At 42.0% G+C, this 27,234-nt stretch overlaps 1 protein-coding gene across 1 annotated transcript in view; it reads left to right on the forward strand.

Moving 5' to 3' along the window:
* The window catches only part of atrn (attractin), a 197,954-nt gene that overhangs the window by 124,166 nt on the left and 46,554 nt on the right, over positions 1-27,234 (forward strand). The window contains exon 26 of the mRNA XM_008283190.1: positions 7,994-8,072. Coding sequence (XP_008281412.1) covers positions 7,994-8,072 — 79 coding nt within the window. The remainder of the gene's footprint in view (positions 1-7,993; positions 8,073-27,234) is intronic.

Raw genomic sequence — 27,234 nt, forward strand, 5'->3', positions numbered from 1 at the left:
ACATGAAGACGCCTCTTGGATGAGATATAAAAAGTCTTCAAGTACCAAAAATTAGAACTGATTTGCACTTGCAGTAAAATAAAAAATGTTGGTGTCAAAATTGAAAATAACAGAACTTTATTAAACTGCTTTTATTTGTGTTTTACATATATTTAATTGGAAAAGAACTTTCTACTATTTACTTTGCAGTATTGATTGAAGGTAGACAGAGTTGGCTGTCTACCGTAGTGCATTTTTACCTGTTTATTGTATTTGGAATTGGTAAAAGAACAAAACAAAAAAGAAACAAGGACATTCAGAAAAATGCTGAATATCAGATCTCCTCATTGGCTCAGCCGAAGATGGATCCATCCTTAGTTCTCAGTCTTGAATAGTCTCCTAAACAATGCTTATCAGTGCACTGCTAGAGCCCCAGTGGCCACATATACTCTATATATATATATGATGTGTATCACTGCAGTATTGATTAAACCTTCCTTTACTGAAGGTTTAGTTTTAAAAAGTGAAGTGAAATTGTAAGTATCTGTAACTATTGACATCTTTAATTTGGCGTTCAGGGAGGTCAACAAGGCTGCATCAACGTTTTCAACAAGTTCAGTTCTACTTCAGTGAGCCCTCTGCTGCAGCGTGCTGCTTTTTTGGTTGCAAATCTGCCATTCTGTCTGTAAGAACATGCCAAATTTGGCTTTGCTCTCCGTCTCCCTTATCAAACATAAATTAGATTTTTTTTTCCCAGCTCCCATTGTGAGACTAGTGAGTAAACAAACAATACAAAGCTGCACCGATTATACCAAGATTTGTATTCTGCAGCATGTCCGGCCTTTATTCTATTTCAGGTGGCTTAGACTTTCTCGGAAGGGTCCCACCCCCCGCGGTGCTGCAGGGTTTAGTGGCGACAAGTGCAGGGCAGAATAGGACCTCTGAGCAACTGCTGGTTTGTGTGTGGTTCAGTAGACAAAACTTATCAGTTATAGTGAAAACGAAATGCTGTTTGGCTGGTGAGCAGGTTTCATTTCCCACCCCGGAGTCAAAGCCAGTGGCAGGCAAGCAGCAGGATTAGTATTCAGCTGGCTGTAGACAACAGAACCAGTGTGTTGGTGTTTGCCCTGTGGCTGTTGTGAGCGTGTGCTTTCTTGCTGTCAGGTTAGCCAATGACACGTCAGAGCTCACCTCTCTGGCCTCAGCAGCCTGTGGCTATAATACACTTGCTCTGGCTCTATTTCAACACTCTAGCGTGCCACTGAAATGGACAACGTCCATCATTTTTAACCTGAATTGGTCAAGAAAGGTTTGCACACATGCCCTTAATGCCAGGAGTTAACTTCTGTTGCATCCCTGCTCTGCTAGGGTTTAGGGGGAAGCAACACAAAACCAGTTGTTCTTAGTTTAGCTGAGTTATTTATTGCTTAGTAATATAATTAACAAAGCAAAAGAGGCAAACCTGAAAAAAAAAACAGAGCCTGCAGGTGTTGCTGAATCGCTGAAAGAAATAAAATCAGAAGTGAGCTAACAGTGTTCCAATTTGCTAAGAATACAAAAAAAGAGAACTCCCAACCCAAACTGAAAGGCAGCAGCATCCCTGCTTCTGGTGTCTCTAGCTGAAGATCTGCTGACTGAATGTGGGTGTGGTGGAAAATCTAAGCCTTGCCCCATCTTCAGGCGGTCAAACAAGTTGCCTCATTACATAGATCAAAGCTCTGAGCTACTGGGATCCACCGGTAACTGGCTGCAGAACATTAAGACCAGCTAGTAGATGGAGACAAATGGCAGACTGTTAGCAAGTGTTACTGAATACAAAAGACAAGAGGCACAGAAGCCATGTGCTCGTGTTAAATCACAGCCAGCGAGACTCGTCGACTAGGTGCACCTATAAACCTGGGCGTCGTGATCGCTGCAGAATAATTGGAACAGGGGGTTTGCACAACAGTCCAGTCAGTCACGAGGGGAGAGGAAAGAGGGCTGGAGCTCCATGCCAATCAGCCAGGATGACAGCCAGGATGTGTAGAAAGCCTGCACAAACCGATTCACTCACATGAAACATACCCTGCATTCCAAATTGTACTTTTTTCTTTCTGTATGCACTGCAGCTGCCCTTACAAAGTGTGTACTTTCACATACCGTATGCATACAGTTGGGACATACACATTTTACACAGTGTGCAGTGAGAAATCCGGATGTTGTAGGGCATCCTGGTATCTTAGGTGTTCTGCATTTGACATACACTTGGGGATGTTACTGATTAATCGATTAATTGCTGTAAATAAATTCAACCAATGAAAAATATGCTACCTATTCAAACAGAAAATGACGGACACACATGTCAGAAAATGTAATGTAGATCAGCTGTAGTACCTAGTTGTTCCACCAGGTGGAGCTTCTTACCGTTAAATACTGCAGCAAGCCGAGGAGGCGGTTGAACTTTTTGTATTGGCAAGCATTGTGTTGGTTTAGCTAGCATGGGGACTACGACAAAGATTTATGTGGTGGCTAATGGCTTCCACCCACATCTCTTTTAGTCAAGAGGAGCTGACGTCTACTCAGACGACATTTCTCTATTTGAGAGGCAAATGTGTCTGGACCACTTAAGCCTAAATAGCATAAAGAAAAACGTCCTCTGTATGTTGCTCGTTTCCATGATTAATCGATTGTTGATTGATAATGCTCCAGCCTATCAGTCAAGAAAATGGTTTAAAATTTGCATTCTTACATACTATAAATTGGAACACACTAAATCTTTTTCTTATGGTAGTGTGAGTATTGAAATGCACCAAAGGTCTGGAAGGGTTTACGACAAAGAGTCCACCAGGGGGCGCTGACATCTTCCTTTAGTTGCGTGACGGAATGAAAGTTTGAAACTACTGAATGAGCATTTGCCAGCCAAACTGGGTTTTCAGTCTTAGTCAGGAATCAATAACAAAATTCAAAATAATTAAAACTTACAGTGTTTGTATTTTAGAGTGCAAATAGAAACACAACATTCTGGTGCTTACGTAAAACATCTCAATACAGGTTGCTTCATAGCTGGAAAAGAATTGATGCCCCCAGTCTTTCATTCCTTACACCTTGTTCCATTAAGAACTTGGATGGGAAATTTCCATTTTCCATTATTAATATGCCTGTATTTTGATGAATATGGTTTAATAAGGGACTCAAACTCAAGTCTCTTGGGCGAAAGTCTACCAGCCAATTTTTTCTCTTCTCTGTAAATGCAAAACTCATTAAATGAGGTGATAATGGCCCACTAGGTCTACTAGAGGAGATCTCTACTGACCCATATGGATGGTCTGTGATGATAACGGCCATCGAAAGGGCTGAAAACATCTAAAACACGGTTTTGCTCATAACTCTAAAATTTATGCACTACGTCTGATAAAATTCGATAACATGATGTGATTTGAATGTAGTGATGAGTGAATGATGATTCTGTAACCAACAGGTGAAAGGTCAAGACTGCACAGGCATGGATGTGTGGTAAAGTTTTGATAAGAAAAACAACATTTTATGAGACGTTGCTGATATCTGGGGGTTGAGGTTTGAAATCCAGCTTGTATGCGCCTTCTAGAAAGTTGATTTTGCCCTTTTTGTTTCTATTTTTTTCCCTAAATCGAGCCTTTTTGTACATGCCTTGAACATGTTTTCATTCTGTTTGTTTGCTAAGTCAGTGCTGTTTTTTTATTTATTTTAAAAAAAAGCATGAAAACCCCACAGTTGAGACGGATCTCTTTGCAGTGAGGAGTGGGTGTTGCTGCCCTCCAGGCTACACGGTGCTACATGAATCTCTACAGAAGTAACAGCAATTTTAACCAAATCATCTGAGGGTTGTGGGAACAAATGGGCAACGGGGCCTCGGCGAAAAGATTTTCTCGAAAATTCAGGTGAAATATTTGACATTTACTGCCGAGTATTGAATAAACAATAGGAAGGTAGTTTGAATAATACCATAAAAAGTCCGTTTTCCAGGTTCAGGGGTTCAGTTCTTGACACCGTCGGAGGTTTTCCCTATGCTTAGCGCTTCCACTCATTTGAATTTTATGGAAACCATCGAACTCCGCTGTCTCACCGGTCGCCCTGTCGCTTCCAATCGCCGTCCCTCCCTTTAACTATTCACTTAAAACGTCACCCCCGGAACTCATCGCGCGCAATTCAAAGCGGCGTTGTGTGTTTTGGTTAACGAGGACAATTGGCGCTTCAAACGAGGAGGTGAAGTGTGATTGTCAGAGGTTTGCCGGTGGATGCTCATTTCTATTCCCTGTGAAGGCGGGAGCTCTCGCTGTGACGGAGCAGCTGGGGGTCGGTGAGAGCTGAAGCCTGACTAACTTGGCCGGTTTCCCTTGTGGAGGCTGAGATCAAATGAAGCGCGCAGCTCTGTCTGTTTCTATCTGCGTCGTCTTCTCTTTGTGCTTGTGTCCGTCTATCTGGTGTTGCTTTCCATACGTTTCTCTTTCAGTCTTTGTCTTTCTGTCCCCCATTTCTTTGTCTTTTTTTTTTTTTCCCTCTACCTTTTTGTCCATCGCTCCCGACTTCTAATCTCTCATCTCTTCGCCACTTTCGTCCACTTTCCTCGTCTCATTGTCCTTCCGTCTCCTCCCGTCCTCTGTTTCACTCTCCTTTTTCCCCGCTGTGCAGGGAGGCCTTTGATGCGAGGCTGATATATATTCACGCGAGTCATTCATCAGCACCATGTCACTCTTAAAGCAGTGAGTAGGAAGCCAGATCAATAAGATGGCTGAACGGATGGATCTCTTAAGAGTCCTCTTCAGCCCTGGAGAGATAAGGGATTTTTTTTTTTTTTGAATGGATGGCTCTTTAAAGAGTCACACAGGGTGGGCATGAGGCGGGGATTGGTGGGTGGGAGCGATGAATAAAGATCTGAACGCATCACAGCCAGTATTAAAAATGGGCAAAGGCATTTAGATTGGAAAGGTGGTAAAACTTTGGAGAGGAATTTTGCGACGGGTCTCGCTGGAAGGCCCGCACGTCTGAAGAAGTTACGCTTCAGTGTGGTAATTAAATCCACTTCAAACCCCTGAAAGTGGATCCGCATGTATTATTCCTCCAACAATAATAATAATAAAAAAAAAAAGAAGATACCCTTGAAACAATAATAAAAAAAAAAAAGTGAGCAGTTTTCAGCGTCAGTGTTTTTAAACGTACACATAAATCAAAGGCAGTTACCTCTTCGCCCATTGATCAGCTAATCTCGTTTTGAATATTGCAGCATCCAGAGGCCTGGAGGACGGCGGGATGCAGCGCAACCGAAAACATGACTTCACTCTGTACTTTTCAATTAAATTTGACAAATAATTTCTCGCAGCAGTGTTGCTCTGTTGATAAAAAAAATATAAAAATTGCCTCCAGCTACAACAACACGCCAAAATTCGAGGCCCGCTAGGACTGCTCGACATCACGTTGAATGGAAAACCCATTCCGTGTGCGAGGCATGTTGACTCGGAGAATTAAAAATGGAACCATGTGTGTGGAAATAAACAGCAAATAGAGTTCTAGATTATGGGGAAGACTTTTTGTTTTGTTTTAAATTGAGCCGTCCTGGATGATATTAAATGTTTAATGTTGAGGTTCTCTTTATATATATATATATATAGTAGATGTTTTTCCCGGAGGAAACTGTGAGTCAGTGTTTGGATCACTCGTGTTGAGGCACTTTGCCATCATTGCTGCTGATACTTGGCTCATCAGCAGCAGGTGCCAACACTGATGTGAGCTGAAACACAGGAAGTCTGGGCCAGAGAACTGCGGGGAAGCCGGCGGAAGATCAGCGAGAGCCGTGACAAGCTGGAACTGAAGTTCAGATTGCTGGAGATGTCGCCTCAGATGTACATGCGCGCACGCAGACACACTTTGCCTCCTCGTCTCGAGTGCAGTCAGGGAAAGTCTGGGAAGCCGGGGAAATAACACACACACACACACACACACACACACACAAACATGAGCACGCACAGCGACACCGCTAACAAATCATGTCTCCGAGACGTGTCACCTCAAGGCGTTTTTGTGTAGAGTGCAAAGAACACTCGGGGTTTTGATTCTTTGTATAGTTTATTTGCGCAAATGTGGAAAACACTGGAAATGGAGCAGAAAAATAAAACATTAAGTGCTCCAGCAAAAAAAAAAAAAAGCCCGCAGTGCAGAATAAAACATAGCAAGATGGCGAAAAGGAGGGGAATAAGTTAGAAATAAGCACAGGGCAGGCAGGAAATAAGTAAAGTGTGATCGTGAGTGGAGGTGTATACATGCAAGGTAAACAGGAAACAATTACGTGTCTGGCTGGCCGCTCTCCAAGGCCTCGTGGCAATTTGATGGAAAGTGCAAAGTGTTGTCTGCAGCTTTTTTTCTTTTTTTTGCTTCTCGTGTAACTCCGTCTTTCATAACAGCTGCGTCCTCTGGCTGACATTTAGCACTTACACCTTCCAACCTGTGAAACTCTGACGTCATTCTCAGCTATTTTAATTACTCTGGTAGCTTTGGTTCTACACCAGGTCACATTAGAAGGAGCAGGTTGGGTGTTTGCATCTTGTTTTAAGGGTCTGACATAGTGCAAATCCGCTTTGTTTTCATTGTGTTTCATATGTTTTTGTATACTTTTGCCATCCCTCTAAGATAAAACCTCCCAGCTTTGCAAATCAGTATGAATTTAATCCAGTTTCGATGTGTTGTTGGCTGCAAGAGTGAACACAACAGTCTTCATGCACTCCCAGCATCTGAGGGGCTGAAGATCCAGTGGATTGCTTTTGTTTTTGATGGCAGTGTCAACAGATCGAAAACCCTTGTATGTTGTGCGGCTACTGTGGCTAACGCTACTGCTAGCTTTAAGCATATGCCCAGAGGTCTGTGGAAACCTTTAACGCTGTGGGACATTCAGAGATGGTGGAAACTTTCATTTAAAGCCAGTAAACAAGGACTGGGTGGGTTATTGTGTGTTAATGTTGTCAGTGTCAACTTAAACCCAGCCGGCGTCTATGTTTATTAGCTTCTCTCCTGCTCTCTGTGCTCACGTATGCTGGTTTATCATACAGCTGAGTTTCTGTTGTTTTCTGTTTCTGTTGTCAGACAACGAAACGAGTATAAAAACTGAAGAAGGCAGGGCTATATCAAAGCTTAAATCCGGATTTTATCACCGCAACATGGTCCGACAAACTCACCAAAGATGTGTAAAACATGGCTGTGCTGTGATTTTGACGATATTGCCATGAATAATGATCACTCAGATAGAAAGTCCTGGTCTCTCGCACTTTATGTCAACTACTTTTGCTCCTTGTTGTGAATCACAGATGCAGGGGGAGTTTTCTTCCTGAAGGTTTGCAGGAACAGCAGCTGCTTAGCTACAAACATTAAAACAGCCAGTTTATAATCAGACTAAAACCAGGGATTATACAGTAATGGCACAAATGAAGCATCGTTGCAGTATTTTGAGTTGAAAAACTGAAAGACACATTTGGGAGACATGTGAGACTTTCATTAATTTGCAATAAAGGACACAGCGCTGGACCTTTAAGTTGTAAAAAAAAAAAAAAAAAAAAGCACTTAATTGCTTCTAAAGTCCATTTGTACTGTATAACCTCTTTAGCATCTGGTGATAACTTTCCAGCTATTGACAGAAGAGGTGATTCCAGTCAACACACGTGGCACCGATGTGTCAGAAAGTTGTATGTATAATCGCAGAGCCGCGGCACATTTTATTCCATCATAGGGAGAGAAAACCCCACATTAAGCTTGGTCAACGAGCTTCAGACCTGTAGCTCATTAAATAATAATAGCGACCGACGTGGGCTGGAATCACCTCCTCTGTCAACTGCTGTCAAACCAGAACACACATGAATATTCATACGCCTGAAGAAGAAAACCATGAATTCATTTACAGAAAATGACGCTCAGACGATGCCACATTTTTTATTTTTTTTATTTTTGCATCCTCTCTCTTGTTCTGCCTCCATCACCTTTTTTTCTGACTCGTGTCTTCGTCTTCTGCCCACAGCTGCTTCCTCTCGCTGCTCCTGGTGGCCGCCGTGGTTTGGAAGATCAAACAGAGCTGCTGGGCGTCACGGCGACGAGAGGTAAGTCAGAAACTTGTGCTTACAAACAAATATTGATTTTTGTTGCGGCGGGGAGGGGGGAGCTGCTGCAACCACATAAGCACATTTCTGGTTATATTTATTTTTGATGTTGCTGTTGGAGCTCTCTGGTCAGCCGAGTATAAAAAGATTACGAGCTGAGGGTTTGCACGTGGAAGTGTCAATACACTCCGCAAACTCTGAGGCACCTTTTGGCATCATCCAACAAGTATCTCTGCACGTCAGCAACAACACGGAGCGCCGCACTTTGTGGCATAAGCGTATTTTCTTTGATGGGTTCCCGCCGTCCAGACTCGCGCTGGAATATATTCAAGCTTATGAGCTTAAATCATCCACTTATATGATCAGAAGACACGTTTAATAGAGAAGAACAGGGAAATTTCTGCTTTTCCGTTTTCCCTGTCAATCTTCGAGTTGCCATTTATATTTTCCTCCTCCTTCGACTGCTTTAGCTGCTTCTGAGAGAGCGGTTGTAACTGTGTCAAGGAGCGGAAAATTCACAGACGATAGCTTCACTATGCCTCCAATTCAACTTCTGCCCTTAAAACTGCTTTAAAGGTATGCGCAGAGAGAACAAATGCATTGTACGCTCCCCCAATTTGCTCACTTGACCCACAATCGGGGCTGCGAGGTGAAGCAGTGGTCGCCGGTTCGCGTCCCGGTGAGGACACCCGGGATCTTTCTGAGTTTGCATGTTCTCCCCGTGCAGTGTGGGTTCTCTCCGGGATGAAGCGGTGTATAGATAATGGATGGATGGATGGATGGATGGATGGACCCACAATCAGTTGTGTTTTGTGTGAGTGTTCAGCTATCTAATGGATTAAGTGTATGGAATTAGCTCTGTGCAAAGAATCACAAAGAACTGTGCGATTGCAAACCGAGCATTTACACCAGCACTTCCTGTTTCCTACTGCAAATATTTAAGCTAATGTCCTGTATAATCGCATCGTTTCGCTGTAATTTCTGCCTCTTAGCTTTGCAAAAAGTTCGCGCTAACAAGTCATTTTTCACTGCCAGGAAAACTGTAAAGCACCCAGGGAGCTCCAGACATTCAGACGTCACCGTCACTTGCTATTTTCAGAAATGTATTTTTAGTTTTCAGACTTCTTCAGCACCACATACAGTATGATATTTATCTCTCTGCTGTGAAATCCCACCAACTGAGAGCAGAACACACAAGCTTGTTCTGATCACTTATGATGCTCAAACTGCATTCATAATTCGCCCAACAATTACAATTTGTGTCTTTGCTTTTAGGAGCTTTTTTTTTTTGTTGACTTCTCTGTTTGGATTTCTCCACATAGTCCTGTGATGTTTCAAAACCAATCGTAATGTTGCTGCTTATGTAAATTTCAATTATCGCATTACGTGTAGTTTTATTTCTAATGGAGGCATGAGTTTTTGTAGCTGCTGGTTAATGTGTTTTTTTTCCCATTCATTATCTGGAGGAAGTATCAAGAGATCATCCTGCCCACCGTACATTTTATCAGCCGCCGCAGATTCTCTCTAATTGCTGCAGTCCTCCTGGTTCATCAATGAGCACGCTAAATGCACACTAAATCATTTAAATCACAACAGCCCCGCAACCATTAAGTGTTTGGTTGTTGTTAATATTGTGAAACAGACATTCATCCGTGGCCGCTGGTGAAGCTGCACATATTAGCTCTATTGTGACGGCGTTATGGTGAAGCATGCTTCCAATGTTTTTCCCACATCCACTTACATCGCATTAACGGGGAGGACAGAGTGTTAAAAATGCATCAATGTAATGCTTTTAAAGTTACTGATTCAATCTATTCTGACTTCTATAGTCCTAACCTCTCATTTAAACTCTGCGACTTTAAGTCGTTTGAATGCATTTTCTCCACACAAACAAGATAATGCAGTGCCCATAAAAAGTATTCACCGCCTTGGAGGTGTTCCCCGTTTATTCCTTTTCAACACTGACTCCTTGTCAATATAATTGAACTATTTGAGAATACTAATAATATAAAAAAAAAAAAAAAACAATTAAAGGCAAAAGGAAAACAAGGTTCCAAAAAAGAAAGGCAACAAAAAAAAAAAAAAAAAAATAAACATAAAATAAGTGATTGCATAAGGATCCACCACCTTTAAAGTGACTCAACTAATGCAACTAATGTGTTTCAAGTGATTGTATTACAAAGATACCGGTCACAGGTGAATCAGCACCCCTGGATATAACTACACCCTAAAGACAAAAGAACACTCGAGGTACCTCTATGAAAAGGTTATTGAAAGTATAAGTCAGGAGATGGACACAATTTCCAAGTCACTGACTATCCCGTGGAGTACGATTAAATCCATCATTAAGAAATGAAGGGAATGTGGCCCATATGTAAATCTGAACAGAGCAGGAGGTTCTCAATAAGAAAGCAGCAAGTGAGGAAGGCCACCAAGACACCTATGACTCCAGAAGGAAGCTTCAGTGGCTGAGATGGGAGAAACTGTGTGTAAAACAACTGTTGCTTCTTCTTCAGCAGTCAAAGCTTTATGAGAGAGTGGCAAAGAAAAAGCCTGCACCTTGAAGTCAACTCTTGGGTCTGATGAGACTAAAATTGAGCTTTTTTGGCCATCAGACTAGACACTAGATTTGGCAGCCACCGAACGCTACACCGCATAACAAACACACCATCCCCACTGTGAAGCACGGTGGTGGCAGCATCATGATGTGAAGCATGGTGGTGGCAGCATCATGATGTGAAGCATGGTGGTGGCAGCATCATGATGTAGGGATGCCTCTTGCCAGCAGTCCCGGGGGAAGATTTGTTTTACACCACTGCAATGACCCAAAGCAAAACCCACACAGAAATAGCTTTAGCTAATATATCCACACAGGCTCAAAGCTGTAACTGTGGTCGAAGGTGTATCAACCAAATACAGATTTAAAGGAGGTGAATACTGATTTTGCGTTTTATATTTTTTACTGTCACTTTGACATGAAGGGTATTATTTTGTAAATTCTCGTCCAAAAAGCCTAATTAAACTGACGATGTTTCAATGTTAAAAAGTAGTAAAAAAGGGAAAACTTCCAAAGAGGATGAGAACTTTTCATGGACACTGTATGTTCAAAGTAATGGTTAAAAAACTGCTACGGCTGAAAGGTAATTTCCAAGGGCAATGCTTTTAGTCATAATATTAAATGTTGCAGGTTACAGACTGTTAAAAGGCAACTCTCTCTGTATCCAGCAGCTACCAAAATCCAAACCCCGAAGCCTGAACCCTGAAGGGACTCATGAGTGTATTGTTTGGAAATTATTGGCGTCCTGCTGTCGGTGTTTGCTATAATTCTTGGTGTTGTTAACACACAGTTAATCTCTGCAGTGTGAAAGATTAAGTGAATGAGTTTTTGAATCATTTTTAAACCTCAGACATGTAAACAAGCCTCTACCGTCAGCGATAGGTTTATTAGCCGGTGAGACAGGTTATTAGCTAGCTTGGAGATTAAAGGAAAACCCAACAGGAAGGTGTTGAGCCACCGTGTCAGATGTGAGATTCCTCCACAGATCATTTCGAACAAGATGTTGAAATCTGGTGACTGTAGCATAATTTTAACTTATTTTACAAGACATTCATTGGCCCTATGGATGGTGTACCCAAACCATACCACCAACATTCCCCCCCAAAGCATCACAACGCCACCAGAATGTAGAGGTCAAGGGTCTGGGCAGCTTGATGGGAATTCATCTTGCAGTGGTGGCCTTCCCTTCCAGTTTCTCTGGCAGTTTACAAGAGAATATTTATTAAACACATTCAGCCACAAAGCCAAGAGTATAAACCCGAATGAGCAAACACGATGGCAGCTATTGCAAACACGAATGGCCTAAGAGCGAACCCTGATGAATGTTTCATCAAGGTTGCATTCAAGGACCGGCGCTGTTCGGTCCGCACTTCATCTGCCGCCACTGGGAGACATTGTCAGCGTGTTTTGAGAAGAGCGGTGTCATATATGCCAGTCCTGTTTAAAGTCTAGTTTGGCTTGCAGATTGTGTAGATGAGGCAATGTTTTAATTACTTAAACAAAGATCTTTAAACTCTTAAGAACGTAACATCAAGCATCGGCCTATTCCCTTTCGTCCTTTTTATCCACATTAAAACGGACAGAGTGCAATAGATGCCTGAATCTTAGGCAACTTTAATTCTTGTCTTTTTTTTTTTTTTCAAACTATGCCTATAAAACTTTAAATGACATAAACAATAGAGGATCGAGGATAAAAAGGCTGACCAGGTTTGTCAAATAGTTTGGTTGAACTCTGCTTTATTACACATCAGACATGGTTTTAAAGTCCTTCCATCTAAGAATACATTGACATACTGACTAGTGCTGTCCTGCAAGTGTCAAGCAAGTTATTGATGCTGCACCTGGAATAGCATCTGTCCACAGAGGCATGAATGAGGCGCTTATGTAGTCAACCTGCAGATGTGTCGATACCCCCAAACTTCGCGAACATCAGCGGGGCTCCTGACAGCCGACGCTTCCGAAATTTCCTCTTTTTTCCGAAAGCGTCATTTCATTTTAAGCTGTCAGCCATCGAAAGTACATTACTGGAGAGCAGCGACCGTGATTAATTGTTCCTATGGTACAGCGCGTGGTGTCTTTCAAGCTGCACTGAGTCAACTGAGAAAGCTCAAAAGTCAATAATTTTTTGAAAGGACTGAAGAGAGGATGCCAAAGCAATCTGCCAAACTGTGGGAAGCGCCGCAGCGGGCTCCACAAAGGATTGGAAATCCAAATTTTCAGGTCTTTAACAATTCTGCAAAAAAAAAAAAAAAGACAGGAAAGAAAGAAAAAATTCTAAACATCTCACACAGTTTGGAAAACATTTAAACTTCCACACTGCAGGTGGACTGACAGCACACAGAGTCTCATGCATCAGGCTTTGTGCTTCACACCTGTGGATCAGGAAACAAGATTATTAAATACAATGGGATAAAACTGAAGCTTCGGAGACATTATCCCACTTTATCAAACGCTCACACACAGCGGTGCTCCTGTGTTGTTTGTTTGTGTCTCCGGAGAAGCTCGGTTTATGACTTTTCATTTCCCAACATCACCGTCAAAGTATCTGTGATGGCGTTTTATTTCCGTCCAGCCCTCAGTAGCCTCTGTGTTCAAGCGACTGAAGCTCAACAAATGTTTAACCGACAGTCTGGCCCGCTCAGCTCTTCAGCCAGATTCACAAACTTGGTGTTTGCTCGTTGGAGTCGGTAAACTAACGAAAGTGATGGAAAAACTATGAGAAGTGCATTATTTATTTTTTTTGCATATTGAACACTCGCTCTCTGAAACAATGCATTTTAATTCCAAAAAGGGGTCCGGCCCACCTTTTGAACGGCCGTGTGCTCGTGGGAGTGCGTGTGTGTGCGCATACAAGCTAATGTTGTGCTTAATGCGGACTTTTGAAGGGCCCGGCGGCCGTAACCTCGCCTAGGAGTGCCGTCATCGGCCTCACCTCCGGATGCCTCTTAACAACCTCCCTGCTTCACCTGCGCCCACGCCGCCCTCTCTGCTGTCCGACTGGACCCTCTCCAGTCCAACCTTTGCACAGAATTAGCACTGGACCTTTAGTAAAGAGGCTTTGGGTGGCCACAGGAAACCGGGGCCCAAATTAAATTCCCCAACAGTTGGAAAAACTTGCTAAAAGGACTTTCACAGATTTAGCCTGGGCTCCTCTGAAGTGATCAGGAACATGTTTACTTCAGGGATTTTTTCACATGTGACTACAGCTTATTGCTATATGATACGTTTACACCCACAATATTACTTTTAAAGTCAGTTGTTTGCTTATTATGATTCTAATCTGACGTAAAAACGTGACGGATCCTCCTAACACTCGCTGTAAAGCTACACAATAGATATATGTTGGAAAAGAAAGCCGATCCTGAAGACGACTAATGACACTGAAAGTCCCATTTCGCATTTGAGAGGATTGCTTCCTTAGATTTGTTGCGTATTAAACCCTAAAAGTCTGGATCTGTGTTTTTAAGACCGTCGTCTTCTAGCATATTAAAAAAGCACCATATGGGCAAGTTAGCAAGGTAAAAACTTATTTTAATGGGAGGAGATCCTTGAAGACGAATATATAGGTGTTTTGTCTGACAAAAAGAAAATAAAATACTTACAAAACCAAATGTTTTCTAGCATATAAGTTGACCAAAGGGCTGCAAGGTGGCTCGGTGGTTAGCATCGTTGCCTCACAGCTAGAAGGTCGTCGGTTTGCGTCACGGTGAGGACACCCGGGATCTTTCTGTGTGGAGTCTCCATGTTCTCCCCGTGCAGTGTGGGTTCTCCGGCTTCCTCCCACACAGTCCAGAAACATGTTGAGGTTAATTGGTGATTCTAAATTGTCCGTAGGTGTGAATGTGAGTGTGCTTGGTTGTCTGTCTCTAAGTGTAGCCCTGTGATAGACTGGTGACCTGTCCAGGTGAACCTGCCTTCACCCTGAGTCAGCTGGGATAGACTCCAGCCCCCCATGACCCTAGTGAGGATTAAGCGGTGTATAGATAATGGATGGATGGAAGTTGACCAAAGTGCTGTACATGTTCACAGATAGGCATCACAAAGTTCTATTTTCTGTATATTGGCAATAAAAAAAAACTTAAAATTCATAATAAAAGAGGCCAAAGAGGATAGCAACTTGTAAGATCAGTTTCTAAAATAAGAATTAGGTCCATTAGGAGCAGCCAGAAGCCATTAAAAACATACGTCTGGAACATTTGATTGAAAGAAGAAGGCTGTTCCACAAAAACAACTTCTTTTCTCAACGCTGAATGACAACAGCAGCGAATGAGATGATCCAAGATAATTGTTTGGTTTTTTTTCTTTTTCAGGGCCAAAACAATAATTTGCACAAATGAAGTGCAGCTTTAATACTGCACAGAGGAGGCGTTGCATCACATTTGAACAAACGAAGCGCCGACTCGCACGTCTCTCCTCTGTAATGAGTGCTTTCTGTAAAGGATCCTCGGCGAGGACAAGACAAGCCGCTTAATAAAGGCAGTCATTTCTGCCAGTCAGGGCGGCAAATTTAGCTGTGACATCACTGACGCAGCAGGCTTTGCGGGCCATTTCGGTGAAAACAACGGTAGTTATATTGTGAGCACTTCCTATCATAGATGTCGGGTTGAATTAGGCCTGTGACTCCCTCGGAAACACTCAGCGGTGGGTGTTTTTGGCACCGCATGTCTCTCCACACCCACCCAGTTTCCTGTTAAAAATTATGTTGTGTCTATTCATGACTTTGTGATTATCTACCAGCATGGAAAAGTATTGTTCTGCTGCTCCAAACCGCATACAAATATGGTATTTTCCCGTTTGTAGACCTCCGTTGTGCCACGTGATCTTAATGTCGTCTCTAACAAACCAAATTCTCCTCTCAAACAATTATTTACAAAAAACAAAAAAGTTTTAATTTGTCGCAGAAGCCCCATTCCAGCGGAGCCGCCTTCACGCATGTGCTGCGTAAACACAACGTGACACATAATTTACGCAAACAGAAAGCTAATCATGTTTTCCCGTGAGGTCGCCTCTCTTCGTTACAGCCATTTGCTTCCTTGACATCAGGACCGCTCTGTTCTTTTCAGCGCTGTCCCTCCAGGCCCTCCTTCTTCACATCCATCCTCCTTTCCCTCCGTGTTACCCGACGCTTGCATCAGCTGTACAGTGACACACATTTGCATCTAATTATGCCCACATTCACCTCACTTAGACGCGGCGCGGCGGCGTGGGGGGGGTGAAGCGGTGGCCGTTGCATTGTGTGCAGTGGCTGCGGGGTCACGGGGAGTCAAGGCCTTGAGTGTCGCACTTGCTTGTCATCTGACTTGTTAGTCTCTCTGGATAGAAGAGTTAGCTTTGAAATATAAACATCACTATGAGGGATTGACATCAATATTTTAGAAGCTACAGTAGAGCAGACTGTGATTCACTGCAGATGTACCAGCTTTATATTGGAATCCTATGATGTGACAAATGAACTATAATGCAACCAAAGCAGGTTCTGGGTGATTTTGTTTTTGTACATTTTTACTCACTGTTGTCATTTTTCTCTGCTATATAAAGTCCTGCACCTCTATGGAAACAGCAGAATCATGGCTGGAAGTAGGGAGAATTTGTCTTTTGTGCAATTTGACACAGTTAATTTATTTTACCAGGTAAGGTAACTGAGACCTGGTTCTCATTTTCAGTTATGATGACATTAATTGTTTAAAAAGAAAAAGAAAAAAAAAACACTGGGGAAAGCAGGAGTTGAATTTGTTTATTTATTCTACAACACTGTGGGAAAAATGGGATCCGTATATGTATTTTTCTAAATTCCTCCAGATGGAAAACTGGAGACTTTACATGATGCGCTAATTTTCTAGGCTTTCTTTTTTTTTTTTTAACAATCTCTACAAATTTGGTGTTTTTCGCTCTACTCTGCACATTGACTCTAGAAAGATGTGTCACCATGCTGAATGGACCTTCCAATTACTTGCACCACTATTTTTAAACCATGCTGCGTTTATTTTATTGCTCAAATATGTTAGATTTCGTTGTCGATCTCTGTAGTTTGTTTTCCTACTTGTGTCCTCTCTCCTTCGTGTAAACACTGCCTGCAGTTCAGTCGAATTGTCCATGAATTTTGAAGTTTTTTTGAAAAAAGAAAAACTTTGAGAGTTTGCTTGCTGACAGCTAACTCCTGTATACATTTTTTGAGCCACGCTGTATTTATTTTACTATTATTATAGTCTCTGTCGTTGTAGCTGTAGTTGTTTCCTTACTTGTGTCCTATTTCCTAAACTGCCTGCAGTTCAGCTGAATGAATTTTGGGGTTTTTTGAGAAAAAAAAAAAACAACAACTCTTAGAGTTCGTTTGCTGACAACTACCTCCTGTTGACAGTTTTGGAGAAGTTCTGCATTTATTATTTTGTTGCTGAAATATGTTTAATTTTCCTTTAAACCTCTCGTCATCCCCTCTCTACATTATGTAAACAGACTTTTTTGTCACATCTGTTGGTCTCCATCATGGCATTAATGCCAAGGAGTGCAGTTTTTTTAGCCACTCCTCTTATAAACTGTTTATTTTTGGCAGTTTTTCAATTGAGACGTGTCATACAATGAGATTTTCCTGAAATATCAGAATTTTAAGCTTAAATTTATCACTCAGCTTTTTTTTAACTGTGCCGGCAGGTTATGAGGTTTAAAAGGTTAATAAAACTGAAAAAAAGAAACAAAAAGGGAGCAACCTGCAAAAATATTCTAATAGCTATGATTTTAATATTATTCATAAATGATTCATGTAGTAGAAAAGCTAGTTTTCACTTTCCATTTGGTGAACCATCTTTGACACTCTGGTTAAGTCTCATGTTTTTCAGTCATTGTGGTTACTTTCAATGGTGCAGGAACAATAACTGGAAGAGTCTAGAGCTGAGAAATACAGCGTTTTGTACACCTTAGAAATAATATGAATGCGTTGCTAACAATATAAAGAGCAGTGGTGGGGGTTCAAGGACGCAAGCAAGAAGATGGCGACGTATCTCAAACCAGGTCAGATTTATAAATCCGGTCTTTTCATTTCTTCAGAGTTTTATTTTCCCAAATTCATCCTGCAGCCCGACAGCGTCTCCAAACAGACTCTTTGCTGTTCGCCACATTTCATTCGTCCTCACATTTGGCAGGTTTTCAAGTGTTCATTTCCATCCCTCAGTAGAAATAAGTTTACGTTTGAGGCTCTCCTCCGTGTGGAAGTAGGCTATCACCCGCTGGTGCCGGTGGAGGGGTTTTCTGGAACCTCCCTGCGCCCACCTGTTGGGGTCTTGCGTTTCGTGTTTGCGCAGGTGTTCAGGTGCATGTTTTTTTCCTCACGTTTTGGTTGCATCTGTTTGCATACATGTGCTGCGTATGTGTGTGTGTGTGTGTGCGTGTGTGTTTCTCTGTACTGTCGGAGTCTTAATCAAAGCCCTCCTTTGAGACCTGACAGTTCCTTTGAAGGGAGCCCGAGCTGCCAGATGGCATTAGACAGACCCGACCACAGCAGCCATTTCATGCCACGGAAGGCGCTGGCCTTTTAGTCGCAATAAGCCCCGCTGCAGCTTGAGCAGCCCGCCCGTCAATGCGACTCGATTATTCCCGCCGTAACATTTCAGCACAGCGGGTCTCGGGTGACTTTTGTGTGATCTTTTTAGTGTTACTTCTATATTTACCTCCACGTAATTAATCTTTAAAGAGAGATTAAGTCATAAAACGAGAAATATAGCTTTCCTCTTATCGGCGGCCAACAATTACGGCAGCACAGACAGGTTTCAGGCAACAGCTTATGGAGGCCTGTAACAGACACAAATGGTGCTTTTTTTTTTTTTCCTTTTTTTTAAAATATGAATAGAGATGAGCAAGCTCGCTAATTAAAGCAGCAAAAAGCATTTAGTAAAGGGGCAATATATCATGATGCAAAATACTGTAATAATGGTAGCACTTTAACATTCACTTTCTTCGCCTCAGGACTCAACGCCTCATTTCATTTGATTGTAGAAGAGCTTTTAGGCCAGAATGTGAGTTTTGGCAGATTTTCGCTACCTGCCCGTGTAAGAGTTGAGTCATATGCATTGATTTATAAAGAGGCCCTTTGATTTACTTGAAGGTGCACAATGGAGCAAGACTTTGATGTTCATTGTCAGTTTCTCCGCTGCCCTCCCCTCCCGCCCTTCCTTACTGTACCGCCGCAGAAATCCGATGACGGAGAGCGTTAAACGTATCCAACACCACTAACACGGATATATATCACACATAACTTGACGTATATTAGACGTGTATTGCACCCTGAGGTATTGACAGAAATGCAGAATGTAATAACGTCCCTGATCATTGCCGCCGCGTCCCACATGATTAACTGTGTTGTAGATTCTTTACATTACGCAAGAGGCCGACCGACCGGGAGGGAGGGGCGGGAGAAAAAGCGGCATAAACGTCTCCAGATACCCTCACTTATTTATTACCCCATTAAGCTGCCCTCCTCGTCCAACACCTCACCCCACCGCTGCCTTCCTTTTGGCTATAAATATGAATGTCAGCCGACGTGTCAAGGCTCACACCCCCTCTTGGAAATATCAGCTTTTATGTCATAAACTGAGCGGAAAGCTGCTAAATGGCCCGAGATGTGTAAACTTATTTTCCTCTAATCAAATGTTATACAGATCAAGTCGCGGGGTGTTAATAAATGCAGGGGAACAGCTTCCCCCCCGCTCCCAGCCGCACATGCGTGTTGTGGACGGCCACCGTTCCTCTTTGATGATTCTTTTAGGAGGAAGGTATATCGTCCACACGTAAGTTTCCAAAGAATAGGAACAGATCAGAGGAAAGATCTGAGGCCTTAACTAGACAGGTTGCTGTGAAATATCTGACGTAAGACTCTGCAGTCGCTTTATTAAAGCGTATTAACCTGTGATTTCACCTTTAAAAAAAAAAAAAAAAGAAGAAGAAGCATCAAATAAAGTGTTTTAACCGTAAACAGTTGCAGGAAAGTTGCAAACAGTTTCCAAAGTTTAGATCTCAAAGCACACCGGGTTTTACATTTTCATTTTGATTCCATGCCGAGAGCATCTCAGTGTTACTTTTGTCCTTGGGCTTCAGTTAATTATGCCATTTGTGCATATTTACATGCACTGATATCAGTGAGCTACATAACAAAGCAGTTCTGTAGTTTTTAACCCTCTGAACCTCCAAACCTGCAAGAAGGTTTGGAAGGTAGGTTGTGTTCTTTTTTTTTTTTAAATGACAAAATTAAATCACTTATGAGAGCCAGAAACTATAAAACAGAAAGAATTGTCAGATTTCCTTAAGCTACTTCTCCTCCCACTACTTTTTTCTGTTAGTAACTTAACCAAATGAAAGCTCAAAAACATGATATACCCCTATTCTACATATCTCGTTTGAAAATTCACCAAAACCAAATCATTTCTACCAGATCCTGAAAATCCAGAAAAATTCTGTCCTCCTCAGCGCACCTCAGAAAGTACCACTAACTCAAGTGCAATCAACAGTCACGTGACACAAATTCAAAGACGTTTTGTTTGAACTGCAGGCTGAGTTTACACAGAGCAAGTATAGAAAATACCTAAAGAGACTGAGGAAAGTAAATGCAGCACGGCTCAAAAATGGTAAACAGAGCAGCAAGTTGTTGGAAGATACATTCAGCATGGTGAAACATCTGTCTAGAGTCAGATTAGTGTGAAAACAGCGAGGTTGTAGAAATGTAAATAGTAAAATATCTCTAATTTGTAGACAGTACATCTGGGGGCACTTCAAAACATGTACATATTGATTTTTTTTTTTTCAATTTTTGTAGCGTAAACAAAAAAAATAAAGGTGTCTATCATTGATTCTTTTTTCTGATTTATGACATTATAATTGTGTCATACTACACAAAACACAGCTTTGACTTCCCTCTGCTTCTAGTAGTGGTTGTGCTGTTATAAATAGAGCTGCAGGACTTTATATTGTATTGAAAAATGACTCCACAGTGAATAAAAATGTGACAGGAAACGCCCAGTTACCGCTTGGAGTTCAGAGAGTTAATGCTCAGGCAGCAGAGCTGTAGTAAAGCTCTTTAAGGAATTCAGTGTTTATGCTAGTATATTTCTCTGACACACTTTTATTATCAGGTCTAAAAAATAAAAAGAACAAAAAAAACATGTAAAACAAGATTTTTATGTGTCACATTTGATTGTTTGATACCTCACATGAAATTTAATTTAAACGAAGGAAATGATAGATCTGTAAACCATTCACGATACCTTTGTTGGTGCGTAAGGTAAGATAACATGAATAATTTTTACTGTCAGTGCTAAAGCTGGCCCACCCCTTATTGAACTGCATAGATACATCCTTCCCCTCCTGATACAGTTGTGACCAGATTAAAACGCAGCTCCTCTTTGCCCTTTTCCTCTCCGCCCGATGCATTGAGTGAGGATGAATCAGAACTGGCAATAAAGTTGTTAAATGGTTCCTCGGCTGTGTCCTTGTGTCCGTGACCTTCGCCACTGCAAACTGCTGACCCACATTTTGCGAGTGGGCGGCCGTGTCGCCAAGCCGTCCCGTCCCGTCCTCCCCTCTCCTGTCCGCCCCCGTCCCTTCCCACCGCTGTTGATGGAGAAAACGGTTCGACCTCCGACCCGTGCCATCGCTGACCCTGTCTGCAGCTTTCAGCTGCTCCTGCTGCTTTGTGGCACGAGTACACCAACATGTGCGGACTCGTGTGCTCCCTCTTTCACCTTCTCTTCCGTACTGTACATCAATATGCACAGTCAGACCTGCAACAGAACTTAATTTATTCAAGGATGTCCCTTGCTGGGATTTAAAATGTTTACTGACCAAAGTGTAAGCAGCACACGGGACATATAACATCTGACACATCTGTCAAGTAGCACTAAACGTTTTAATTCATTCATTTTCATGTCGGTATGAAAATATATTAACCGATAAGGCAGAAGACGAAGGGCATGCATGTCACAAAACATGTTGTAGATCAGCTATCTGGAGGCGGTCACATGGCCTTCTGTGGATTTCGTTCTGGCAAACAGAGACCATTGTGGGGGTTCAGCTTGCAACAGGCACCATGACAAAGACTTCTACGATGCTTAATGACTACCAGCTGAGCTCCCGTGTTTACGGCGAGCAGAAGTGCGTTAGTTTAAAGCCACTCCAAGATACACCATGTAACTCCAATGAGAACATTTAATGTCTGCTGGGTTCTGGAGGCTATTGGTTAAGGAGATTATTCAAACAGATCTGTGTGCATCTCTGGGGGACTCACCCAAGTCGATGAAATCAGGTGGTTTCAACTGAGATAAATCTAACATTAGGACAACTTATTTCACCTTTTCCCACCATTTTGGCCTCACATCTGCCTGTATTGCATGAACTAAGCGGAGACTAGAGGCTTCTCTGTGCACAACTACCTAGTAGCGCTATCGGTGCATGTGAGGTGTGTAGGAACATCGTTAACTTGTAGCATCTACTGATACTCCGAATGTGATGCCTGTAGGGGAGACTAATAAATTGTAGTGTCTCTGGATGGTCTGCATGTGGAGTCATTCAGGAACATGTAATTTTTTGCTACAGAAGTCAGCCGTGGTCACACTCTCCCATCTCTGCATGCAAATTCCCAACCTGTGGAAAAACATCGAGCAAAGCTGCCAACATGATGCAAAAGGTGCAGCTGAAGCATGGCTGGGAACTGTCTTTTTGGTGTTTTTGGAGCATCGATTCCATATTGAAAATGCTAAAAAAAAAAAAAAAAAAAAGCACAATGTCTCCAAAAGAAACTCGCCCTGTGCTGGCGGAGCAGCCATTCCTCCTGCAGCAATAAACCGAAGTGATTATCAGTCAAAAATGCAAACTGTAATAATAAAATTTAGCACTTCTGGTAACATAATTCAAGGAAAGCTACGTTTTTGTTAACCTTAAGTCCAAGATTATCCTTATGAAAAAGATCTTTATTCCTGTTTGCAATCATTTATATAATATGTTAGGAAATTGTGTATAAAAACGGACAAAAAACAGCTAGCACTTAGAATGCATTATACGCAAAACTTTGGTTGCACCTAATTGAAAATCATGCAAACAATGTAAAAGGTTAATTTGAAGCCTTGCACCTGCAGCTGCTCTGCTGCTGTGCCACAGATAGAAGGAATACACAATATATTAGAAATCCTTGAAACATTGGTAGAAAATGTGTACCCTAAGGAGTTTGATCACCCTGGTGCTCTTTGCTTAGAACAAGCAAAGATGGATAATAGACGTTCTGTCCTACCGAACACACGCTGGAGTTCGTAATGAAACTCAGTGTATCGTGAAGTTTGTAAGCTGCACCTCCGTAATCGGTCACACGGTCGTTCTTCGAATCGTTCAAAACAACTCAGTGTCTCCGTCGCGCAAGCCCACGCTCCCAAACACACACGCTCGACATCCTCGACATCTCATTGACTCTCGCTTTTTGACTCGCGCGCAAAAAACCCCGCCTGGCGCGCACCGAGGCCTGCAGCAGATGGTTCGGTGTGGAAGCGCAGCGAAGTGGGAGAGACTGGCAACGAGCGGAGACCCGGAATACAATGAAGATATCAAGGAAACACGTAGGCTCCACATCAAATTAGTTTCCAAAATCATCCGTAATGATAAGGAAAGATCCTCTCGCTAGCGTGGCTGCTCACTACGAACACGGCGGTCCCAGCAGCAGATGGCCGGACGTGAAAGCGGTTCACACATGATCGGGGAAGAAAGGAAAAAACAATCTTTCCACCTTTACCTTGCAGCTGTTACCCCCTCCTCACAAAGCACTTCTCCATGATGCTCTGTAACACTTCATAATTTTAGCATCGTCGCAGCTCCGAGTCGCTGTTACACAACCAGATCCGGTATCTGGATGCTTCCCCTGATAGAGCTTTAATACACAAAGACTCGACTGAATACGCCACATGTTTACATCCTGAGTTCAAAATGGATTAATGACGAGTGAGATAGCAAAACTGAGCTCTGCTGTCGTATTGTCTGCACTGTAGATCCAATCGGTGGCAGGAAAACTTTAAAATCAGCCTCTTAGTTGTAATTACAAGTAGGTGAAATGAAGAAATCCTGATGTCTTCTAGTTGCTGAATTCAAGCAACCATTCTGACCAATAAACTGCTGTTGCATCCTGGGAATCAGCTGAAACATTACTGAAACAACCTGAACATGAAGTGCAGAATTCAAAATATTAATAAATATTATATCACCAGGCATGCACACTTGAAGTATCACACTTAATGTTATTCATATTTCTCAGCCCCTCGTTTTTCTTTTTCTTTTACCTATTGTTCCATTATTTCTATTGTTTGCACTGATGTAAACAACTGCAGTTCAGCCGGAGCTCCGTCAAGCTATTGTATCGACAGTATTGTGGGTATGTTTCATATTACACCTGTTAGAAATTTGTGTTTTCTAATCATATTTGGCATCATATTTGATATATACATTATGGTTGTACTTCTTCGACAGGCTTCATCTGTAATGTATGTTGTAAGTAATGGCTATGAAATATGTATACGGTGGAGTAAATGAGAACAGTAGATCCCTTGAGATGTGGTGGAGAAGAAGTACTATAAGTATATAAATGTACAGAAGTGCACTTGAACCACCAGCAAGCTGCACAACATCTATACGGACATGTGACGTTTCTCAAACTAAGCAATAATAATTAGACTTACAGAAGCTGCATGCAGCACAATGCAAACATGCTCTAGTGTACTCTAATTAGAATATGTTGTGTAATCGGGTTGTTGTGCCAGACAAAGACCCGCAGTCCTCCGAAAATAGGACTAGGAAGTGTCGGGTCGTCCGCCTTTTAGATTATTTATTGTACAGCAGGTCAGCTGATTGAAGAAGGGAACGTATGATGTTGGACTGCAGTTTTTTTTCTTAATGTCTGACTACAGCTAGACTTCAGCCCCGTCTCCCCAAAAAATCACATCACTACCCAAACTCATTTCCGTCTAGGAATAAGCATATTTTTGTTGAAACACATATTCTCTGGAAGGCGTCCAGTTGGAAGCAGCCATACGGAGGCAGAAAAGGAGGACTTAAATTTAATTTTAACTTGTTTACTTTCTGTTTTCACTCACTATTTAATTAGGTTTAGGCACTGAAACCGATTGGTCAGGTTTAAAGAAAAAAAAAGAAAAATCACACTCTGGTTGACGCTTTCGCAATAATGCCTTCTTGATGGCTGTTGGGTAAGTAAGAATACGACCCTTTTGCAACATGGTGGAAGCTTCTCCTCCATTTTCTGGAGTCCCACCTCATCTAATAGTTGATTGGCTGGTTGAAAACAGAGCAACAGTAACAAACATGTAAATCAGAATGCAGTTTAGACGTATACGCCCATACTTCGGAAACACCACGTTTGACTTCCTCAAGTTGTCCAAGACAGAACACTTTCTACTGGCCTTTTTGTTTTTGTAGTGGTGTTCTACAGGTTGATATTCCATTGTTTGCCAGCAAGTTTAAACTGATCTATTGCGAGTATGGGTTCATATTTGGGAGGAGCTCTCTGTCTGGAGTCGGTCATTTTGTGAGCAGGAGGTTGACTCCTGGACTACCTGCTTGATTCGCTGTTGTTAGATATGAAACCTGTTGTAAGGATTCTCGTAGTTTAATCATAGCAACTGGACTTGCTTGAGTTTCTTGAAGATGTTTTACCTCCAATCCAAGAGGCTTCATCAGTTCTGACTGACTAGTTTGGAGTTCCAGATACTTATATCCTTAAGGAGCCAGCAACACCTAAAGTGTTAGTGCCTCCTTAAGGATATAAGTATCTGGAACTCCCAACTAGTGAAACATCTTCAAGAAACTCAAGCAAGTCCAGTTGCTACAATTAAACTACGAGAATAACCACGACCTGGATGACTGAGAATCTTCACGGACCTGTAGTAAGGATGGTTGCTGAACTGTGCTGGATGCAAAACTGTTTGTGCACAGTGGGGCACAGACCTGAGAGACACCGCCGTCTGTCACTCGAGAAGCTTCATTTCCCGTCTAGTATGCAGGAGTTGATGTTGTCTCCATTATTATATCGATAGGGTTTATCATGCTGAAGGCTGAGGGGAAATCAATGAGCAGAATATAGGTGTGTGCTGAGGACCAAGGCAGTTGGCACCTTCACCAACAAAAAATAAAACCTGTAGGCTCCGTAGATTGTTTATATCTGCTTTTAACACATAGACAGACTGCAGGCTAAATATAAAGGCCTCATTTCCATTCATCTGATGTTAAAAAAAAAAAACAGGTCGGTCTGTGCGGTAAGCATTTTGGAATAATGCTCCCAAGTTGTAACAGGAAAAGCCTTTTTTTTTCTTCTTCTTTTTTTTCTGTGGCGTTAGCAATCTGGCAATCTTACTTGGCTTCAGCATAAGTGGAGTTTGATCCAGCTAAACATTATTAGCTTAGGACTAACACAGCCCGGAGACATGCAGTAATTTTTAATAATCAGCTCGGTTTTTTATCATCAGCCCAGACGCAGCGAGTTAAAAACAGAAGAATATGCAGAGTGAGTCACAAAGAAAGGAGCCCAAAAACTTTAAAATCAAGCAAATTTATGCACCGCACTTACTAAAAGATAAATAAATAAATACATTTTAAGCATTCTGATGACTTTGCTGAAAGGATTTTTTTTTTTTTTTTTTAAGCAGACGAGAAGAGATTGCAGAGGTCAGCCTGAAGAATTTTCAGCGTAGCGCACGGCTACAGTCTGAAGGCGCAGACACACTTATTATTCCACCGGCTCGGTCGATGATACGGTTTAAAATGCATCTGTGTTTAACCCTCCCAAGCCCGAGCAGCGTCTGGGTGTTCATTTGCTACCGTGACATTTTTACTCACTGTGGGCTCATTTTTTTCTCTGCAGTGTGAAGTCCTGCACCTCTATGGAAACAGAACAACCATGACTAGAAGGAGAACAGCTCAACAATGTCCTCTATGAAGAATCACACAGTTGTAATGCCAGAAATGATCGAAATAGATTTTTGTTTTGATTACTTATTCAACAAAAAAGATAATAATTGGAACCAACATGTGCTGTATTTTTACTACAGATGTTACAAATACTGGGAAAATCATGGCGGCTCTACATACTAGAGATAGTTTACTACTTAGGTTTGACACCTCCTGTCTCCTTACAGCCTGCAGTCCAACCGAGTTCAGCCGAAAAGTCCCTAAACTGTCACAATTTTAAGCTTAGATTCAAGTTAAACTATTTGTTTTTAGCTTGTGATTAGAATTAGCACTGAAGTCGAGCAAGAAATAAACCAAAAAAAAAACAATAATCGAAGTTGCCATATTGACATTTAAGGTTCATAATTGATTCATAACGTCAAGAAAACGTTCCACCTTAAATGTTGCCGATGTCATCACTATTTTGATAATGGGATATTTGGTAATATGTTGGGCTGCACGGTGGCTCTGTGGTTAGCACTGTTGCCTCACAGCGAGAAGGTCGCCGGTTCTGCATGGAGTCTCCATGTTCTCCCCGTGCAGCGTGGGTTCTCTCCGGCTTCTCCGGCTTCTCCGGTTTCTCCGGCTTCCTCCCCCAGTCCAGAAACATGTTGAGGTTAATTGGTGATT

Source organism: Stegastes partitus, unplaced genomic scaffold (genome assembly GCF_000690725.1).
Source record: "Stegastes partitus isolate 25-593 unplaced genomic scaffold, Stegastes_partitus-1.0.2 Scaffold301, whole genome shotgun sequence".
In the NCBI taxonomy this organism is placed as follows: domain Eukaryota; kingdom Metazoa; phylum Chordata; class Actinopteri; family Pomacentridae; genus Stegastes; species Stegastes partitus.